The following is a 19,703-nucleotide window of genomic DNA, read 5'->3' on the forward strand; positions in this document are numbered from 1 at the left end:
GTGCAAAAATCAATATAGCATTTCTGAATTTACTACCAAGATAAAATAAATGATGTTAATATTCTGCCTGATAATATTAAATTTGCAATTTTTGATTTTCATAAAAATCATAAACTTTTAGTCAATAATATTATCTTCATAAAATATTACTAAGATGTTACCACTGTATTCATAGCGATTTGCTCTTTTTCTCCCTTCTTATCCTGGGGATAACCATTACTCCAAGGTTAGTACACATCATTGCACATACTTTAATACTTTTTCTATATGTGTATATGTATATATATATATGTATATATATATGTAGTAATATTAGTTTCTGTGTTCTAAATTTTAGATATGTGAAATCATAATGAATTTATCTTTCTAAACTCATTTTCCATTCAACATTCCTGTTTGGGTATCACTATTTAGATATAGAACTGGTTCATCTATTTTAATTGCTATGTTCTATGACACTGTATGAAAAAAAAAAAACAGAGTTTAAGCACTGTCCTGAGAATGCTTAAGTTACTTCCACTTTTCACTACTGAATATTCCTGACATGCTTCCATAAGGTAGATACCTAGAAACAACATTTGACAGTGAGGTATAAGCTTTGTTGGATCTGGACAAGTTACTAGCCCCACTGCTCCTGGCCCATTCTGCACTTGAAGGCTTAGCACTGAGTGTCTACCTGTGTCTAGACCATCCTACCTTTGGGGCTCGAAGCTCCAATTCCTTTAAGCTCCTAGTCACAGTGCTGACTGGAGCCTCTGACAAAGGGAGGCAGCTTCCACTGGAGAAGGGCCCCTTAGTGTTTTGGACTCCCCACCTCCTGACAGAGCTAACAGGTTTTGAAAACCAACTATGAGCATGTTATTGAATTCTTGTTTAAGCTGAACACCTGGCCCACAGAGGGAAAGGCACATTACTCACCAAATTGCTCTACTCAGATATGTGAACCAGGAAAAGGTGAGGAGAGTAGCACTGGAAGTTGTTTTATAAACACAGAATGACCTTTGGGTTCTTTTTGCTTAGTAATATGTTTTTTAGGTTCCTCTGTTTTTTCATGGCTTGATAGTTATTTCCTTTCAACACAGAATAACATCCACTCTCTAAATATGCTGTATTTTATTTATTTGTTAACTTACTGAAAGATAGCTTGGTAGCTTCCAAGTTTTGTCGATTATGAATAAAGCTGCTATCAACATCTGTGTGCAGGTTTCTGTGTGGACTCATGTTTCAATTCCTTTGGTAAATACTGAAGAGTGCAATTGCTGGACCACATAGTAAGTATGTTTAGTCTGATAAGAAACTGCCACACTATCTTGCATAGTGGCTGTACCATTGTGCACTCCCACCAGCACTGAGTGAGCTCCTGTTGGTCCATACCCTGCCAGCACTTAGTGCGTGCATCCACACGTGGATTTTCACCATTCTGATGGGTGTTATGGTAGTATTTTATTGTTTCATATTTTACTGTGTCATCTATAGCAATATTCTTGATGGTGTATGAAGTAGAGCATCTTTCCATGTATACATCTGCCAGTTTTATAATTTCTTCAATGAGGCATCTGTTCAGATCATTTCCTCATGTTTTAATCAGCAAGCCATGGTACTTCCAAAAGCCTTTTTAACCTAATTTTTGAGAAGCCCATTCTAATCCTCAACACCACCAGATGCCTGTAGACAGTATGGAGCACAGAATAGAATGGATATTAGATACCCTGTTGATTCTAAAATTTGTCACATGAGAGAATGGGACCTTGCCCTGGGTAGGCTGGAAGGCTTGGCACCGAGCCAGAAGTTATATACCCTCAACTTCTTCCAGCCCATCTTGAAGGTGAAGGCCCTGATCTGAGTGGTATACCCTCAGGTCAGAAGAGTGGATGTTGCCTGATGTTGCCTGTGCCTAGGACCTCTCAGGACCGACTGCTGGGGTGGAGTTCTGTGGGGCTTCCTCTCTTCTGGATGAGGGGGGTTCCTCATAACACTCAGGGTTTTTACATGGTCTTCTGACCCCACCTTGGCCTTGTTTGTCTGCCTACCTGATGCCTCTCCTTCAGACAAAGGTTCATCTCCCTGAGAACTCCAAAGAGGCAGAAAGGGAACCTTTTAGCTCTGGGAGGCACATGCCCTCCCAGAGCTAAAAGCAGCAACAGGGGATGTAGACTTCTGGTTTCAATCATTTTCTTAGTAGATGCGGCATATGATAAATTAAAAATCATATATAACAATAAAGTCAAAACTAAAAAATCTGGGGATCATAGATTTGAATAAAACCAAGGAAAATTTTTAAGTCAAGTGTTATGATAATCTCTTATTATTATTGTTATTCTGTGGTACTAGGGGTGGAACCCAGGGCTTTCTACCTCCTGGCTGTACTCCCAGACCTATTTTATATTTTATTTGGAAAGAGGGTCTCACTAAGTTGCTGAGAGCCTCACTAAGTAGCTGAGGCTGGCTTCGAACCTGCACAAGCCTCCTGTCTCAGCCTCCCAAGCACGTGGATTACAAGCGTGTGCCACCATGCCTGGCGACAATCTCTTATTTTGTCAAAATTATATTTTATAATAACTGAGTAATAAAATCAGCCACTTAAACATTTAAAAATATTTAAGGCACCAGGTGTGGTAGCGCATGCTTGTTATCCCAGCATTTGGGAGGCTGAGACAGGAGGATATAGGTTTGCAGACAGCCTCAATTACTTAGGCCCTTTGCAACTCAGTGAGACCTTGTTTCAAGATAATGAATAAAAAAATTGGGCTGGGGGTACAGCTCAGAGATAGGATGCTCCATTCTCAGTATCAAAAAAAAAAAATTAAAGAAAAAGCCCACTCAATTGCAACTAAGGTAATTTAAAATATTAATTACCCTCCATTGAATCTCCATCCCACATCCCAAGAATATATTAATACAAATAGTCTTTATTTTGGCTTTCAATATAGTTACATAGACTTTAAAGTTTAAGCTGCGACTGACTAGCCCTGTAATTTTAATTTGTATTATCAGTATTTTTTTTTCTTTTTGGGGGTACTGGGGTTCCTGGAAACCCTTCTACCTCCGGGCTACATTCCCAGATCTATTTTATACTTTTAAAATATAGAAACAGGGTCTCTTAAGCCAGCGTGGCTGGCTTCAAACCTGCATGATCCTCCTGTCTCCGCCTTCCAAGTGCAGGGATTACAAGTGTGTGCCACCATGCCCGGCACTATTACATTTTTCTTTTTTTTTTCTTTTTCTTTTCTTTTCTTTTTTTTTTTTTTTTTTTTTTTTGGTGGTACTGGGGTTCCTGGAAGCCCTTCTACCTCCGGGCTACACTCCCAGACCTATTTTTACATTTTTCATTTTTGGAAACAGGGTCTCCTAAGCCAGCGCGCGCGGCTGGCTTCGAACCTGCACGATCCTCCTGTCTCTGCCTCCCAAGCGCAGGGATACAAGCGTGCGCCACCAGGCTTGGCTCTATTACATTTTTCTAACAAAAAATTTTGTTAATCCTTTCTCTTCCACACTTACATGCAAATGAATTACTAACTTTGCTTTCTTCATCTAATTCTTGCTTTAATATTTTATTTATCTACTTGGTTGTAGAAAATAACTATGGAACACAACTCATAAGCACTAGAGAAATCTTTACAACTGGCCTCCAATGAACCATCCTGCAAAAACCCTTGTTGTACTGTCCTCTGGGAAGCACAAGCGATACCCCTGTACCAATGTGCACAGCTAATGGCACGCCTCACATCCTTATGCTTTCTGTGGTTGAGCAGTGTGCTTACCAAATGTTTTCGAGGTCCCAAACAGGTTTTCCAGTTGTAATGACTACAAATAGTTGATTTAGCTCATGTATTAGAGTTACACCCCAGCAACTCACAACAATACATTTGTATCATCTGTTTCAGTGGTGCCATGTTCCAGGCATGGTCAAACTGAGTCTCTGTAAGAGTCTCAAAGGTTGCACTCAAGGCTACATTCTCATTTGGGAGCTTAACTGGTTAAGGATCTACTTCCAAGCTCATCCAGGTTATTGGTAGAATTCATCTCCTTTTAGCTTAGGCCCAAAGACACTGGCTTCTTACTGGCTCTCTGCTGGAGACCACCCTTACCTCTCAGAGACAGTCCACAGGTCCTTTTCTAGGCAGGCTTCCCCAACATCTGTATGCAAGATATGAAGAGTGTGTGTGTGTGTGTGTGTGTGTGTGTGTGTGTACATATATATATACACTTTAAAAAAACTCCTCACTTCATCCCATTCATTCAAGTAACAGTTCTTTACTGCACCATGGAAGAGGGCTTTTACCCTACTCTCTAACCATAGACACTTCCCATGTATCAAGAAGGGTGGGCCATGCAGCCTGAATAAGCCACATAGGTTCCTTGATCTAATTCCTCATTTTTACTCTTAAGAAAGCACATCAAATCACAAAATAGTGAAAATAATATTACCATCGGATATCACTAATAAAATTACTGGCAAACTTGTCAGTTTTCTAGAAGTAAATTGACTGTGATATATCTTAAAACTAACTGAAAAATACTGATGTCTTCTGGTAGCTCTGTCTGAAAATAATTTATTTAAAGGAATAGATTAGCTGCGTATTCTTTAGGCATTCCTACAAAAGTAATGTTTTCCTATTTATTTTATTGTTTTATAAGATGAGCTTTTTTTGGGGGGGGGTCTGGGGATGGAACCCAGGCACATTTGACCTCCGAGCTACACCCCCTGCCCTGTTTTATTCTTTTTATTTTGAAACAGTGTCTCACTAAGTTACAGAGGGTCTCATTAAGTAGCTAAGGCTGTCCACAAACTGCGATCCTCCGGTCTCAGTCTCCCGAATCCTGGGATTGCAAGTGTGCGCCACCATGCCCGGCTCTAAGATGAGCTTTTGAGCAACATTAAGTTCAAGAATCTAGTCCCTGACTGGTAACTGGAATGTAGCTATTCCATTCTCTGAAGAACAGTAACGACCTGGGAATATGATAAAGATAGCCTAGTAAAAATGGAGGCATCTAACAAAAACAGTACCTGAAGAGAAAACCAGTCCACTTCCATATGAAATGAAGCATGGGCAACAGTTACAGGCAGGCCCCACGATCTCATCAAAACGTTAACCCTGTTAACACCTTCACCTTAGACCTCCAGCCTCCAGAACTGTGAAAAAAATGTGTTGTTCAAGCTTCCCAGTCTGTGGTATTTTGTGATGGCAGCCCAAGCAGACCAATAAACTAATCCTCTAAATCTGGAAAATTCTGTCTAATTAAACAGTAGCACATGGCTTTAGCAAAGGTCTTAGTTGTCTCTTCCTCTTCAGGAATCCCCTCAACCCAGCCTAACTTCTTTGTGTCCTAGCTAGCTGCAAAGAAGAAATAAACTGAAGCTAATGGCAGAGTCTTTTGTGTGAACGTGAGAGGGAGTGAGTTACATGAATCAGGGGGGCAGGGGAAGAAGGAGAAGTGATCTTTTAACTCAGAGTGGATGCTTCCAGGCATCCACTTACCTATGCTTTCCCTTCCTTAGGATAGTGAACAGGATGGAGAAGAGCAGAACATTTAGACCATGGTAAGAAGTTTACCCTGAAATGGAGGGTTCTTGTTTAAAAAAGTCAATTATTGCATATGTCATATATTCTGGGTACAAGTAAGGAACACAGCAGTGCCTATGTTAGTCCCATACTAGTACTTGAGTTTTTTATTCTAATATTTATTTATTTATTTATTTATTTATTTATTTATTTATTTATGGTGGTACTGGGGTTCCTGGAAACCCTTCTACCTCCAGGCTACACTCCCAGACCCATTTTTATATTTTTATTTGGAAACAGGGTCTCTTAAGCCGGCAAGGCTGGCTTTGAACCTGGACGATCCTCCTGCCTCCGCCTCCCAAGCACGGGGATGGGGATTACAAGGGTGGGCCACCACGCCCAGCTTTATTCTAATTTTTATTTCTATTTTTTTTCTCATTTTCAAATTGTGATGTTGTGATGTATCTAGCATACATAAATTTAGCAAGAAAGCTCTGAGTCCATTAATTCTCTTCAAACTAAGAGAGACCTACAAATTAAGACCAAAGTTTGTTAAATCTGTGTGCAAAGTAAGAAAAATAAATGCTGAGTGTATGCTTGAGATGAATCTTCTATGACTATTAGGCAGACAAACTTTACTATGTGGCCCCTGTGATAGCCACTCTAGTTGTTCAGAGGCCTTTATTGCTTCTTCTCTCTTGTTTCTTGGCTTTGTTCCAGATAACTGAAGTTAGTAAACAATCTTCAATTTTATGGTGAGATATTTACCTTTCAATTCAGACCTTCCTGGTTAAGGTCAAGGTTAGGATTAGCCAAACTCCACCTATGTTAATCAATTATTTGCCTCACTTAAGAGTATTTTCCTTTCTCCTTCCTATCTCTTGTATTTCTTTTGCTTATTACTCTTTTTCTGACAGTGACTAGTCAACTGGACACATCTTAGTCAACTGTCGTTTTAGCTACACTTCCAAGTGTCATAGTGAGCAGTCAAATGCACAGCATCATCTTTCTATTAGGCCTGCTCACTGTGCTGCCCTTGGCCTCCTCAGTGTCGTGGGACTTCTTCACAGCTTGTTGAATCTTGAGGCAGAAGGAGGACGATGGTGTAGCTGCGGGGACTTCACAAAGGCAGTGATCAAGCTGTTTTGCCCGGTAGAGCCCTGCCAGGCTGTCTTTAGAGTGACATAAACTGAGCTTGCAGGAGAAGGGTGACATGCAGATTTCCTAATGCCTTTCAGTACAGCCTGTTTGGCCTTCTGAGTCTTTTGTTCTGATTTGGGCTTTAGGTGAGACAGGAGCCCTTCTCTGCTTTCACCACAATCTTTGTAAAAATTATATCTGTATCTTTGATAGCCATTTACCAGGCAATTAATAGAAAGGGGACACTGATTTACCACCCTACAGGTGATGATCAGTTCCAAGAGAAGGCCAAGTCCTCATCTAGACTCTCTCAGAGATGCCATTCACTGAGCGATTTTATATATTTGGTTCTCCTACATTAACAGAACATTCTAGATTAAACTTCTGGCTTTTTAATTTTGGGGAATTATCATGTGACTCCTCTTAGCCTTCTGATATCTTACTGGGATATCAAATATGTTATAAAGTCAATGTTAGTAACACTATAAAAATTTGAGCTAACTTAAACCAGTCGTGGTTTGTGTGCCCGTAGTCCTAGCTCCTGGGGAGGCTGAGGTGGGAAATCTGCTTGAGCCCAGGAGTTTGAGACTAGCCCAGACAACATACTGAGACCATATCTCAAAAATAAAAAGAGGAAAGAAAGACTGTTCTGTTTACTTTCTAAACTTTATAACATATATTCAATTATTCATTGCAAAGCAACAGAAATACTCCATGTATGATAGGCTGTATAAGTTTCCAAAAGCTTTATCATTATAGATGAATAAGAATTTTAATTCTTATCATTTGGTATCAATTTTATTTCTTGAGTCTCTCCTCAGGCCCTGTACAACTCTAGGTAAAAGCTGATATTTAGCAAGTAAAACTGTTCAAGATAGAAAATAATGGGAAGACACTAAACTCACAAATATATATGAAAAGGTGGCATTCTCATAAGAAATCATGAAAATTAAAATTAAAAAGATATCTCACATTCATATGGCTGGCAAAAATTAGGAAATATGAAAATATAAAGTGTTGGTAAGAATGTGGAGCAACAGTAAATATTCTATAATGTTGGGAGTAGATTAGAAGATCTAGTAATGGTGAGACCATCGATGCCCTCAATTCAACCTAGCAATTCCACTTACAGATTATAAACCTCTATATATCAATGCAAAAAGATATATGCAATAATGATCACTGCAGTACTGCCTGAAATATCAAAAACACAAAGTGAACTACCTAGAAGCACAAAATGAAACACAAATACAGAATATCTATAATGCGCCAAACAAAGATAGATATACTGGAGTATATAATAGGAGAATGGATAAATGGTGGCATAATCACATAATGGGATACAACAATAGTATTGAAAATAGACTATATAGCTAACATGAATAAAAGTACGAGACAATGTTAAAAAAGATGTAGAAGTAGTTTAAAATAACATACAGTACTTTATGTACAAACACATGTTAAATATTCCGGAAAAATAATCTGAATGGAGATTAAAAAAAAGACCTAGTTCAGAACAGCAATTGTTTCTAGGTAGGAAGAAATAGGACTAGAACCCAGAAATGGAACACAGGCTTTCAACCACATCTGTAACGTTTTATTTCTTTAAAAAAAAAGTTTAAAAAAAGAAACATTTTAGTACAATAAATAAATTCCATGAAGAAGCCATTTTCTTTAATAGAAAAGATATTTTGAAGTCCTATCCAAAAGCTAAAAATAGGCTAGTTCACTGTATCAACAAACTTCCCAATTTGGGAATAAAAGAGGGGTAGCGCTCTCAAAATAGCAAAATGAGACTATGACTTTTGAAACAGCCAGATGCTTAATCTAATATACATAGATGATTTAAAGATTCTAGCTTCTTCCATTTCCCTCAAAGAAAATTATTCCATAGTAAATCTTGAGGTTTCATGAGAATGTAGGAATGGATATGTGCTTTACAGGAAGCCAAACAATTAGAATAGAGGTTTTAAGAGTCAGAAGTAAAACAATGGCATCAAAACAAAACATAAAGAACTATTGCCAAACCAAAACAACTAAAATGAAGATGATTATGGATGATCATCAATTGTGAATGCTGATTTTTTAGGAGGGTAGGAGGATTTAACATTGTTGTGAAGAACAAGAAAGGTTTTCCTAAAGAAGCTACTCTAAAGGCTAAAATGTGAAAGAACAGTAAGGACTAATTAAATGAAGGGAAATTGCAAAGCCCTGATGGCCAAAATAAAGAGTGTAAATAAGATATTGGATGAAAGAAGGTAACTGAAGGTGAAAAAGTGGAGGGAGAATGAGGAGGGTGAGGAGAAGCTATGAGAGCTAAGGTCCGTAAGATGGAGAGGAAGATAAGGTCATGTACACCTTGTTAATGAATTTGATTTTTAGACTACCCCAAATGGAGCACCTTCTGAAAGTTTAAACAAAGAGTAGGCATGCTCAGGAGTGTCTTTTGCATCCTTGATGACTTTTTAAACTCTAAGTATGACTTTTTAAAATGTGTGTGTGTGCCGGGCATGGTGGCGCACGCTTGTAATCCCCGTGCTTGGGAGGCAGAGACAGGAGGATCGCGCTGGTTCAAAGCTAGCCACGCTGGCTTAAGAGACCCTGTTTCAAAAATATATATATAAAAATAGATCTGGGAGTGTAGCCTGGAGGTAGAAGGGCTTCCAGGAACCCCAGTACCACACAAAAAAAGAAAGAAAGAAAAGTATGTGTGTGTGAACCCCAGTACCACACACACACAAAAAAAGTGTGTGTGTGTGTGTGTGTGTGTGTGTGTGTGTGTGTTTGAAAGGATGCAACAGGAATACAGAAAGACCAGTTAGAAATCAAGTAAGATAACTGAAAGGAAAGATAATAGTAGTATTCTCTAGAATCATCAGGATGGAGAAAGTTAAAAACAGGTATTGTCAAAAAGGACACAAAAGAAATAAAACTAGCAAGATTCAATAATGGATTAGTTGAGGAAGACGAAGATGAGGAAAGAGTCAAGATACTTCTGAGGTTTCTGGTATGCACAGTGACAGTGCTATTCACTGACAGGACACTGGCACTAAGTAGGCAGGGCAGAAATCAAGAGTTCAGCTTTGAAGAAAATGAGTTTGGGTGTCTTTGAGAGAAGATTATAAGCAAACTTGTGTGTGTGGGGGGGTGAATTTACCTATAGGTAATAACTTAAACCACAGATATCTTTGAAATAGCCATATATATATAGCATGTTTGAGTGACTGAGAGAATGAGATCCTAGAAACAAGCCTTGTAAAAATACAATAGTGGCTAAACTATTAAATGACTCCATTTCAAGGATTCAGAGAAAGAATCAAGAAAGAAAGAAAGAAAGAAAGAAAGAAAGAAAGAAAGAAAGAAAGAAAGAAAGAAAGGAGAAAGTAAGCAAGCAAGCAGGATGAATAAAAATGTAGTGAAAGTTTTTTGTAGGAAATATTTGTTGGATCAAGAATTAGTTAAAAATGAGCATGTGTATCTGGCTGAGTGTCATTTAGCCTGACCCATAAGACACTGTGCACTTCTAATTATTATCTTTCTTCTTCATCTTCATTTACTTTACTTGTTATTTCTATTAAATTTAAAAATCCCAAGTGACAATTCTAAACTGGGAAAAAGGATAAGCATTAGATGATGCACCAGGTAATCCTTATTTCAGGTTGCACCCAATTTAAAAGAAAGATTTCTCCTTGAAGATTGTGTATAGCTGTCAGACAAATTCTAGGTCCTGAGCTTATCGCATCCAAAAGCTGAAAGACTAGAAATATTAACTTGAAGGATATGATTGCTCTGAATATGCTGGTTTTATAATACTTAAATGCAGAACTGTATATTAAATATGCTTAATAATATGTCATTGAACCGTTTTTCCAATAACTAAAATAGTTTAAAACATCAGATTTATCAGTGAATTGCTTAAAACATAGTTTATTATTCTCAGCAAGTCTGGTCATCCTATTTTCAGAATTTAAAGTTTATAATTTAGATTGAGAGCCGGGCGTGGTGGCGCACGCTTGTAATCCCAGCATTTGGGAGGCTGAGGCCAGAGGATCGCGGTTCGCAGACAGCCTCAGCTACTTAGTGAGGCCATCTGCAACTCAGTGAGACCCTGTTTCAAAATAAAGAATAAAAAATAGTGCTGGGGGTGTAGCTCAGAAGTATAGTGCTCCTCAGTTCCAGCCCCAGTACCACAAAAAACAAAAACAAAAACAACAAAAAATCTCTGTCCACAGAACACTACTAGCAATAAACGGATTATTTTTTTCAATAAAATCTAATTTTAAGATGTCAGTTATTGAAGTTTTATACTTCTGCTTATGCAGAATCACTGTTCTAATGCAGAGATACACATTCTACATAATTTTATTGTAGTAGTCTAACAACATAGAATTATGCTGTAATTATTGTTTTTGTTTTCATTACAGGTTTACCACTCAGAAAATTACTTCTGAACCAATAAGCTACTTTGTGAACTGGCAATATATAATGCAATATTTGAATAGCTAAAAGACTTATTGTTTTTATAAAACAAGACAAAATATAAATGAATAAATAACATATAGGAGATGTAAGAATGTTAACAGAGATGAACAACATGCTAGTGATATTGAACTAAGACTAACGAACTTTGTCATCTGTACACAAGCTAATATCTCTAAATATTAAAAGCAATGGGATTTATGAAAAAATTATCTTACACTTGAAATTTATGAACTATGAATAGAATTATTTCATTGTTTTGCTTTTTCTACAATATTACCAGATTATTTAAAAGATCCCCAAGGATCAAATAGTACGCAAAATGAGCATTTCTCTAAAAACACAAATACTTGAGGTAGGACTCGCACCTCAAAGAGAAAGAAGTAAATATAGCACCTACTTTAAATACTTTTTAATCTATGAAAGCTCATAAAAAGTAGATTCCATTAATTAAAAAATTATGACACAAGCCAAGCATGGTGGCGCACACTTGCAATTCCAGCATTCAGGAGGCTGAGACCAGAGGATGGCGGTTCGCAGACAGCCTCAGCTACTTAGTACTGAGACCCTGTTTCAAAATAAAAAATAAAAAATAGGGCAGGGGGTGTAGCTCGGAGGTCAAATGCCCCTCGGTTCCATTCCCAGACCCACACACACACAAAAAAAGTGACAAATCATATGAACAAAGTATGTGAATAACGCTGAATGTACTTACCAATCCCAAAACCCAAACTGTTTTTAAGAACTTATATTTTAGAAGTTTTAAACAGCTGGCACCTCAAATTTATATTCTCCTATCTATCACTTATGCTGTCAAAGAAAGGCAAAATTTTTAGCCGGGCATGGTGGCGCACACTCGTAATCCCAGCATTTGGGAGGCTAAGACAGAATGATTGTGGTTCATGGACAGACTCAGCTACTTAGTGAGGCCCTTTGCAACTTAGTGACACTCTGTTTCAAAATTAAAAAAAAAAAAAAAATAAGAGCTGGGGTTGCAGCTTGGAGGTAGAATGCCCCTGGGTTCCACCCCCAGTATTGCCCCACCCCCCCAAAAAAGGGCAAAATTTCCTACAAATATATACAGAATTGAGATCAAACCAGAACAATAATCAACAAAGCACTTTTGCAGGTGTAACTAAATTTTTAAGTATGTTACTGTTACTTGCTTTTAATGGCGTGGAGGCATATGTTATGTTTTTTCTTTCTTTTTACTGATAAGACTTAATTGACAATGCTAAGGAAAACAAATATAGTGAATTTTATTCCACTATTTAATTTTTAGAAAGATGCTACTGACCAAACAGGTAAGGTCAAATACTGAATGGTCTAAAATGATTAGAATTAATTAGGCCTTGATCTTTTCCCCAAAACTTAAAAGAAAGCAAATCTATGAACATAATGTAAACTAAAAACAACATACACACCATGTATTGGCTACATTTAGTGTATCTGAATATTTGCTTTTATTTTCACAGGTTAAAGAAAACAAAATGGCATCAATCTTGGATGGACACATCAATGCACAATGTATGAAAATATAAAAGTAAAACCCATTTATCTGTACAATAAGTATATGTTAATAATTCTTTTTTTGTGTGTGTGTGTGTGGTACTAGAGGTGGAACCCAGAGGCTTTCTACCTCTGGGCTATACTCCCAGATCTATTTTATATTTTATTTGGAAACAGGGTCTCACTAAGTTGCCGAGAGCCTCACTAAGTAGCTGAGGCTGGCTTTGAACCTGTGCGATCCTCCTGTCTCAGCCTCCCAAGCGCAGGGATTACAAGCATGCACCACCACGCCCGGCGTATGTTAATAATTCTAATAAAAATTCTGCATCATTTGTGTGTGTATGATGTGTGGTATTGGGGATGGAACACTGAGGCATTCTACCTCTAAGCTATACCACCAGCCCTATTTTATTTTTATTTTGAAACAGGGTCTCATTACATTGAAGAGAGTCTCATTACTTGCTGAGGCTGTCTTCAAACCTATGATCCTCCTGTGTCAGCTTCCCAAGTACTGGGATTATAGATGTGTGCCACCATACCCAGCTTTGTATCATTCTTTATATGTCTATTTGGAAAAGCAACAAATTACAGGAAAGATTAGCAGAAATTATAATAAGCAAATCTTTTAGCTACTCTTTTAGATATTCAGAGAAGTAAAACAATATTCAATTTTATGCTCACATGTTTCAATAACCAACTTTAGTTGTACAACCTTCTCTGGGCCTCCTTGCAAAAAGCAGCATGAGGGTTACATTACTGTATATCCCAGCTAGAAGTTCTAAATGTCACTTAAAATCACTCAGTTTACTGGAGTAATCCATGGCTTAATTCAGGAAAAGAACAAAAGCTAGGTGAGCCATGGACAGGACTCCTAGGTAGTTAGGCAGTCTGCATTTTGAAAAAAGTTCCCAGGAAAACAGAAACTCTTACATACTGTTAGTGAGATTGTGAATTAAAACAACCTCTTTGGAGATCAGTATGGAGGTTCTTCAAAAACTAGGAATAGAACCACCATGTGATCTAGCTATACCATTCTTCAGTACTTTCCCAAAAGAACTATAGAATACTATAGTGAAATATGCATATCTATGTTTATAGCAGCACAATTCACAATAGCCAAATGATGGACCCAACCTAGGTGTTCGTCAACACATGAATGGACAGTGAAACTATGGTATATTTACACAACGGGATTTTATCAACCATAAAGAAGAACAAAATTGTCATTTGCATGAAAATTCATACAACTAGAGGATATTATGCTATATGAGTTCAGAAAGTCAAGGGTCATATGTTTTCTCTCATATGTAGAAGACAGAACAAAAATAAGCAAAAGGGACTTTGGTCAAATGAGGAGAAAAAACAATAAAACAGTGGAAGGAGGTTGGGAGAGAGAGGTAGGAAGGGGAAAAATGAGGACTGAGAAAGGAAACAGTTCAAATAAGGGTACATCCATACAAGGTTTTACTCACTACCAATCTCACTGACATGTATGTATACGGCAGAAGGAAGAAGAAAGGGAAGCAGGTATACGGAAAGAAATACACCAAGTAAATAGAGGAAGTACACAAGTTTACATGTATGTTTAATCACCACGAATCTTATAATGTGTAAGTATATGAGCTAATAAAAGTACTAAAAAGAAAGAGTTGCCAGAATTGGGGTGAGCATAACTCTGTCTCACTGTGGTTCTAGCCTGGATTTTTTTTTTAAAAGCACCTTTGGTAATTTATCAGCCTGGGAGGATGCCTTGTTGTCACTTATACAAATCCACCATTAGCTGAAAGACTGGTGCTATAAAAGAGAACCACATTCACATTCACAGAAAAAGAAGAATGTAGCAAATCTCTCATGTTCTTACTGACCAGAAATATCAGTGTCATGAAAAGCTATATTGGTGTCAAATTTAAATGTTATTTTGAGAAAGTACATACACAGTTCTCTAAGGATAGAAACACAGACACACACACACACACACACACACACACACACACACACACACACACACAGTTATCTGGCTCTAAGCCAAACGGGAAGAAAGTTTTGATATTATATAAACCCATATTTTTAGTGTAATGTTAGATTTGTGGCAGGTATAGCTAAGCACACCATACTAACAATCTCTTATAAGATTCTGTTTTAGGAATCTAATGTGATTTCTGTCACATTTATACCTATGTGACTATGATCCTTATATGTTCTAATAAAAATTATAATGTATATGCTATTATATACAAACAATATATATGTTCTAAATACTAAAATATTTGCTTGAGTTTTTAAAGTATTAAAATATGTATCTGAGAAATTTTCTCATTAGGATACTTAATGAAGTAAATAGAAACAGCTTTAGTTCACCAAGACAATCCCCTAATTATTTTTTCCCCAATGTTTTTTACACATTCGCCCTCTGAAGAGACGTTCAAATTCTTTCCTGCCAGTTACCTGAAAGGCAAGTTCTTGTGAAAAAAGAAAGAAAGCCAAGTAAGGCAATAAAAGAAAACCCACCCATGGACAATATTAGCTCACTGCTAATTTTTAACTAAGAAGAATCCTGAATACTCCCAAATTCTTGAGTTTTTTTTTCTACTGATTTAAAAGAGATAAATTCCCTTCATATGGTACATATATATCAATAATTGTGCAAATATTAAAAAATTTAAAAATCTGAATCTAAAACATTTCTGGTCCTAAACATTTTGTCCTTTCTTCATACACTGAAGAAATGCAGTATTGTACCTAATAAAAAATTTCAGATGACTAACTTTACAGAACATTGTATATTAATAATAAACTCACATTCAAACTGCTTATTAAAAAAAATTAGATACCTTTTGTAGACTGGTGGGATTTAGCTGAGTTTTGTCTATTATTTTCACAGCAACCTAAAAAAGAAAATTTTTGAAATATATTTGAGAATACATGTTTTAGTGAATAAAAATCTGCAAAGAGACAGGCGTGGTGAAACATGCTTGTAATCCCAGCATTTGGGAGGCTGAGACAGGAAGATCCCAGTTCGCTGACAGCCTTAGCTACTTAATGAGGCCCTATTTCAAAAATAAAGAATAAAAAATAGGGCTGGGGGTGTAGCTCAGAGGTAGAATGCCCCTGAATTCCATCTCTAGTACTGGGGGGGGAAAATGCAAAAAAAAAAAAAATCTGCAAAGAAAATAACTTTTGTTTTATTCCTAACTATCTATTAGTTCTATTTGAGTATTCACATAATCAATGTAGAAATCATCCTGTACAATTTTTTTTACTCATGATATTGATAAGCAACAAATATGGGGAGAATGGCTTATAAACTTGCAGTCATTTAAGTATTTTGTAACTAAAATGATTATATGTGTAGTAAGACTGGAAACCCAAGCTTACTTACAGTAAACTGACAAAATGGATCAGAATATCCTCAAATCTTTTGTCAACTATATCCTGTCTCCAAACATATCCGAGGTCAGAATAGATAGAAAGCCACTAAACACACCGGGCGTGGTGGCGCACATTTGTAATCCCCGCGCTTGGGAGGGAGGCGGAGACAGGAGGATAGTGCCGGTTCAAAGCCAGCTGCGCTGGCTTAAGAGACCCTGTTTCCAAATAAAATATAAAATAGGTCTGGAAGTACAGCCACGCTTGAGAGGTGGAGACAGGAGGATCGTGCAGGTTCGAAGCCAGCCACGCTGGCTTAAGAGACCCTGTTTCCAAATAAAATATAAAATAGGTCTGGGAGTGTAGCCTGGAGGTAGAAAGGTTCCATCCCCAGTACCACACACAAAAAAAGTGGCATAAATATATAATTCACAATGTAAAAATATATAAGTTTTTACTATATGAATTATTTAAAACACATAAGGCTTTAGAAATCCAATTATCTAATCACCTGAGAAAATCACCTATATAGCAATAGTCACTCAATGTAGTTTCTAAACAGATAAAAATTAGTGGGTGATTTTCTATAGATTTACACCTAACTAACCATAGGCAGTAATTAGTAAGAACTTATCCAAGCCTTGTTCCTGAGACTGAGTAGCAATGGTAATAGAAATGTTCACACAGAAACAAAATGGACAGAAGCCTGAGCACTGCTCATCTGCAACATACCCAACTTAAAAAAGATGCTAATATAAAGGGATAGCTCATTCCTAAAGTGAAAAGGTCAGTTTTTATGCCATAATACAGATCTCTTTACTAATGTTCTATTCACACATAACCCACACTTTACCATATTGCAATATTACAACTGTTGTTTGTTCTCCAACATCAATTATAAGAAAGCTTTTTCAACTAGATACTGGAGAGGTCCAGGCAAATATTTTTTTTAAATATTGAAACTTACCTCTCTACCAGTGAGAACATGTCTTGCCAATTTTACTTTGGCAAAATTCCCCTTCCCTATTGTTTTTTGTAAACGGTAATTTCCAATGTGAGGCTGTTCATCTGTGGCTGATGTAATGGAGTTTCTACATCGGGGAATATTCTGTCGGCTACTTGATTTGGTAGGTTGGATGTGTGGTTCAGTATATCCATCCACAGAAGTATGCTAAGAAAAAATTGTAAGATTAAATTATGTTAGAAAAGGATCATTAAAAGACTACAAATAATTTTCATTAACATTTTATCTTCAGTGAAAACACATTACAGTACACAATTTTAAAGTTAAAACATTCTATATATAATTTCTTCTTGCCTTCAACTCCTTTTCTAGGAGGGTCAACCATTTAAAATACAATGTTCTACAGTTTTAGGTTTGTTTGTTGGTTTACTTATTTTTGCAGAGCTGAGGATCAAACACAGGGTCTTGTGAATGCTAGGCAAGTATTTTACCACTGAGTAACATCCCCAGCACCTATATGCATTGATATAAAAATGTAAATGGGCAGATAGCCAGACACTTTGCAGATCATGGGATTGTCCTTTTAACTTTAGTGACAGCATAGTCCAGGATAGTTTGTTTACTGCCATGACAGACAACCTCATGAATATAGTACATTTCTCTAAACTAGTCCAGTTATTTGAGCTATCCATTTTATATTCTCTGTCATATTTCCTGGCCATATTACTTGACCAACTAGCTAGCTGCCTGCTTCAAATATAACCTCTAATTAATTCCGCCTAAGTCCCTCACCCAGTTTACCATGTCCATATGGAAGGTATCTATTGCCCTACCCAGGTCCGCAGATCAATACCCACTGTACTTCTCCTTAGCGCTGCTGTTCTAGAGGCAAAGGTGTCACTGCCTCACTGTCTCACACCAGTCCACAATTAACAATGGGTAGCTGATCCTGTTCACTGTGGGCTTAGCACCTGGCCTCTCAGGTCAAGCTGCCTGGCCAACCCTGTTTCTCTAGTTCTGATTGTTTCTGCTCCTGTCTAGTTTTATCTGTATTCTGACATACATACAATTTCTAATAATTTTTGTAAAAAATAGAACCATTTATGGCAAATGTAACACCTTTCTCAAGCTTCTTAAAAATAACTGGAGATGAACAGAACAATTAGCAAAAGAAGATATACTTCTATTTGCAAAGTAACTCAGATGTATGTTACACTAATCTATATGAACAAAAGCCTGTCTAAAATATTTTGAGCAGAAATGTGTGCCTTTATATCACATGCACTCAGAACTACATTATGACTTAAGACTATAATGCACCAATAAAAGCATATAAGCAACATTAGAGATAATCTATCAGTCTTGTGCAAAGCATGATTCATGCTCATTTTTCTATTAGTTTCTGACTTTTATGAACTTTTTTTGTTTTAATTCTCTGTGTCTTACAGGTATATGTTAGATGCCCATATTTGGTATATCCTCATAGCAACTTGTACTTCCATGTAATAGAACATCCATTCCATTGTACTATCATTATATATTTACTGTCTGTCACTGGCACTCTACCATGAGCAATTTTAGGGTAAGGATGCTTTCTTTTCATCTTTATACGCTCGTAGAGTTCCAAATACTTAAGAAGAATTCAATAAATCAATAGTTCTCAAAGTATTATTCCTGGACCATCAGCATCAGGTAGGGACTTATCAGGAATTTAAATTCTAAAGTGCCATTCCAGGCCTACTGGGTAAAAAACTCTGCAGGAAGGATACAATAATCTGTTTTTTTTTTTTAAACAAGTCTTCTGATGCATGCCAAAGTTTGAGAACTATTGCAATAAGTAATGTTAAAAGGAGAAAAAGTTATTTATTGTATCATAGAGACTTTTCTATTATCTAGACACAAGAAGTTTTAATATGTATTTTCTGTATTTTAATCTGTATTATTATAATAATTTAACTTTAGATTCAATCTAAATTCTTTGCCATCAAAACTTGTTCTTCAGAGAATGCTGACTTGTCCATCCTTCAAGATTTAATATGAATATCTACTCCTATATGAAGATTTTTATGTCTTTCTAATGCTATTCCAGCTCCTAAATATCCATGATTTGTTTGCTGTAGATCCAAAATTCCCAAACCCCATAATTTAATACAGTGTTAAGGACAACAAATGCACTCAACCAAATTAACTAAATTGAAGGTGTTTAGAGTCCTCACATCATTAGTACCTATACAGAATGACTTTTGAGAAATAATTCCTTGTAGTCCAGATCTATGATGTATATAAGATCAGCACAAGTTAAAATACTTTTAGTTAAAATATTTGAAGTGTAACCCAGTTCTTATGACAGCTGTAGGTTATATCCTGATACTAAACCAAACTATGATAGACTACATTATTAATTTCAAATTTCTGTACCCTTTGCTGTTTAATTTTCTAGTGCCGTTCCACCGAGGGTGCGCCATAATTCACCAATTCTGGGGTTCAACTGTGATTTTCTTTGGCCAACAGAATGATATGAAAGTAATGGTATAGAAGACCTAAGCAAGTTTATGTTTCACTGTGCTTTCTTAAAATTCTTCCATCGCCATGAGAACTTACCCAGGATAATACAAGAAAGAGGATGAGAAATACGGAGAACTGAGCATCTCCCCGCAAATCCCCGATTAAATTCACTGATTTCCACTGACCTTCCTACTTACAGGAAATGATAAAGGCTGTTGTTTAAGCCCTGAATGTTG

At 36.8% G+C, this 19,703-nt stretch overlaps 1 protein-coding gene across 4 annotated transcripts in view; it reads right to left on the reverse strand.

The window, feature by feature from the left end:
• MARK1 (microtubule affinity regulating kinase 1) overlaps positions 1–19,703 on the reverse strand; it is a gene marked incomplete at both ends in the record, with an annotated part of 135,216 nt that overhangs the window by 59,216 nt on the left and 56,297 nt on the right. For all 4 annotated transcript variants that reach the window (XM_080699259.1, XM_080699258.1, XM_080699257.1 and 1 more), the window contains 2 exons: positions 15,464–15,517; positions 16,966–17,169. In XM_080699259.1, the coding sequence (XP_080555385.1) occupies positions 15,464–15,517; positions 16,966–17,169 (258 nt within the window). The remainder of the gene's footprint in view (positions 1–15,463; positions 15,518–16,965; positions 17,170–19,703) is intronic.

This window comes from Muscardinus avellanarius (genome assembly GCF_963383645.1).
Source record: "Muscardinus avellanarius genome assembly, chromosome: 7".
Classification (NCBI taxonomy): Eukaryota; Metazoa; Chordata; class Mammalia; order Rodentia; family Gliridae; genus Muscardinus; species Muscardinus avellanarius.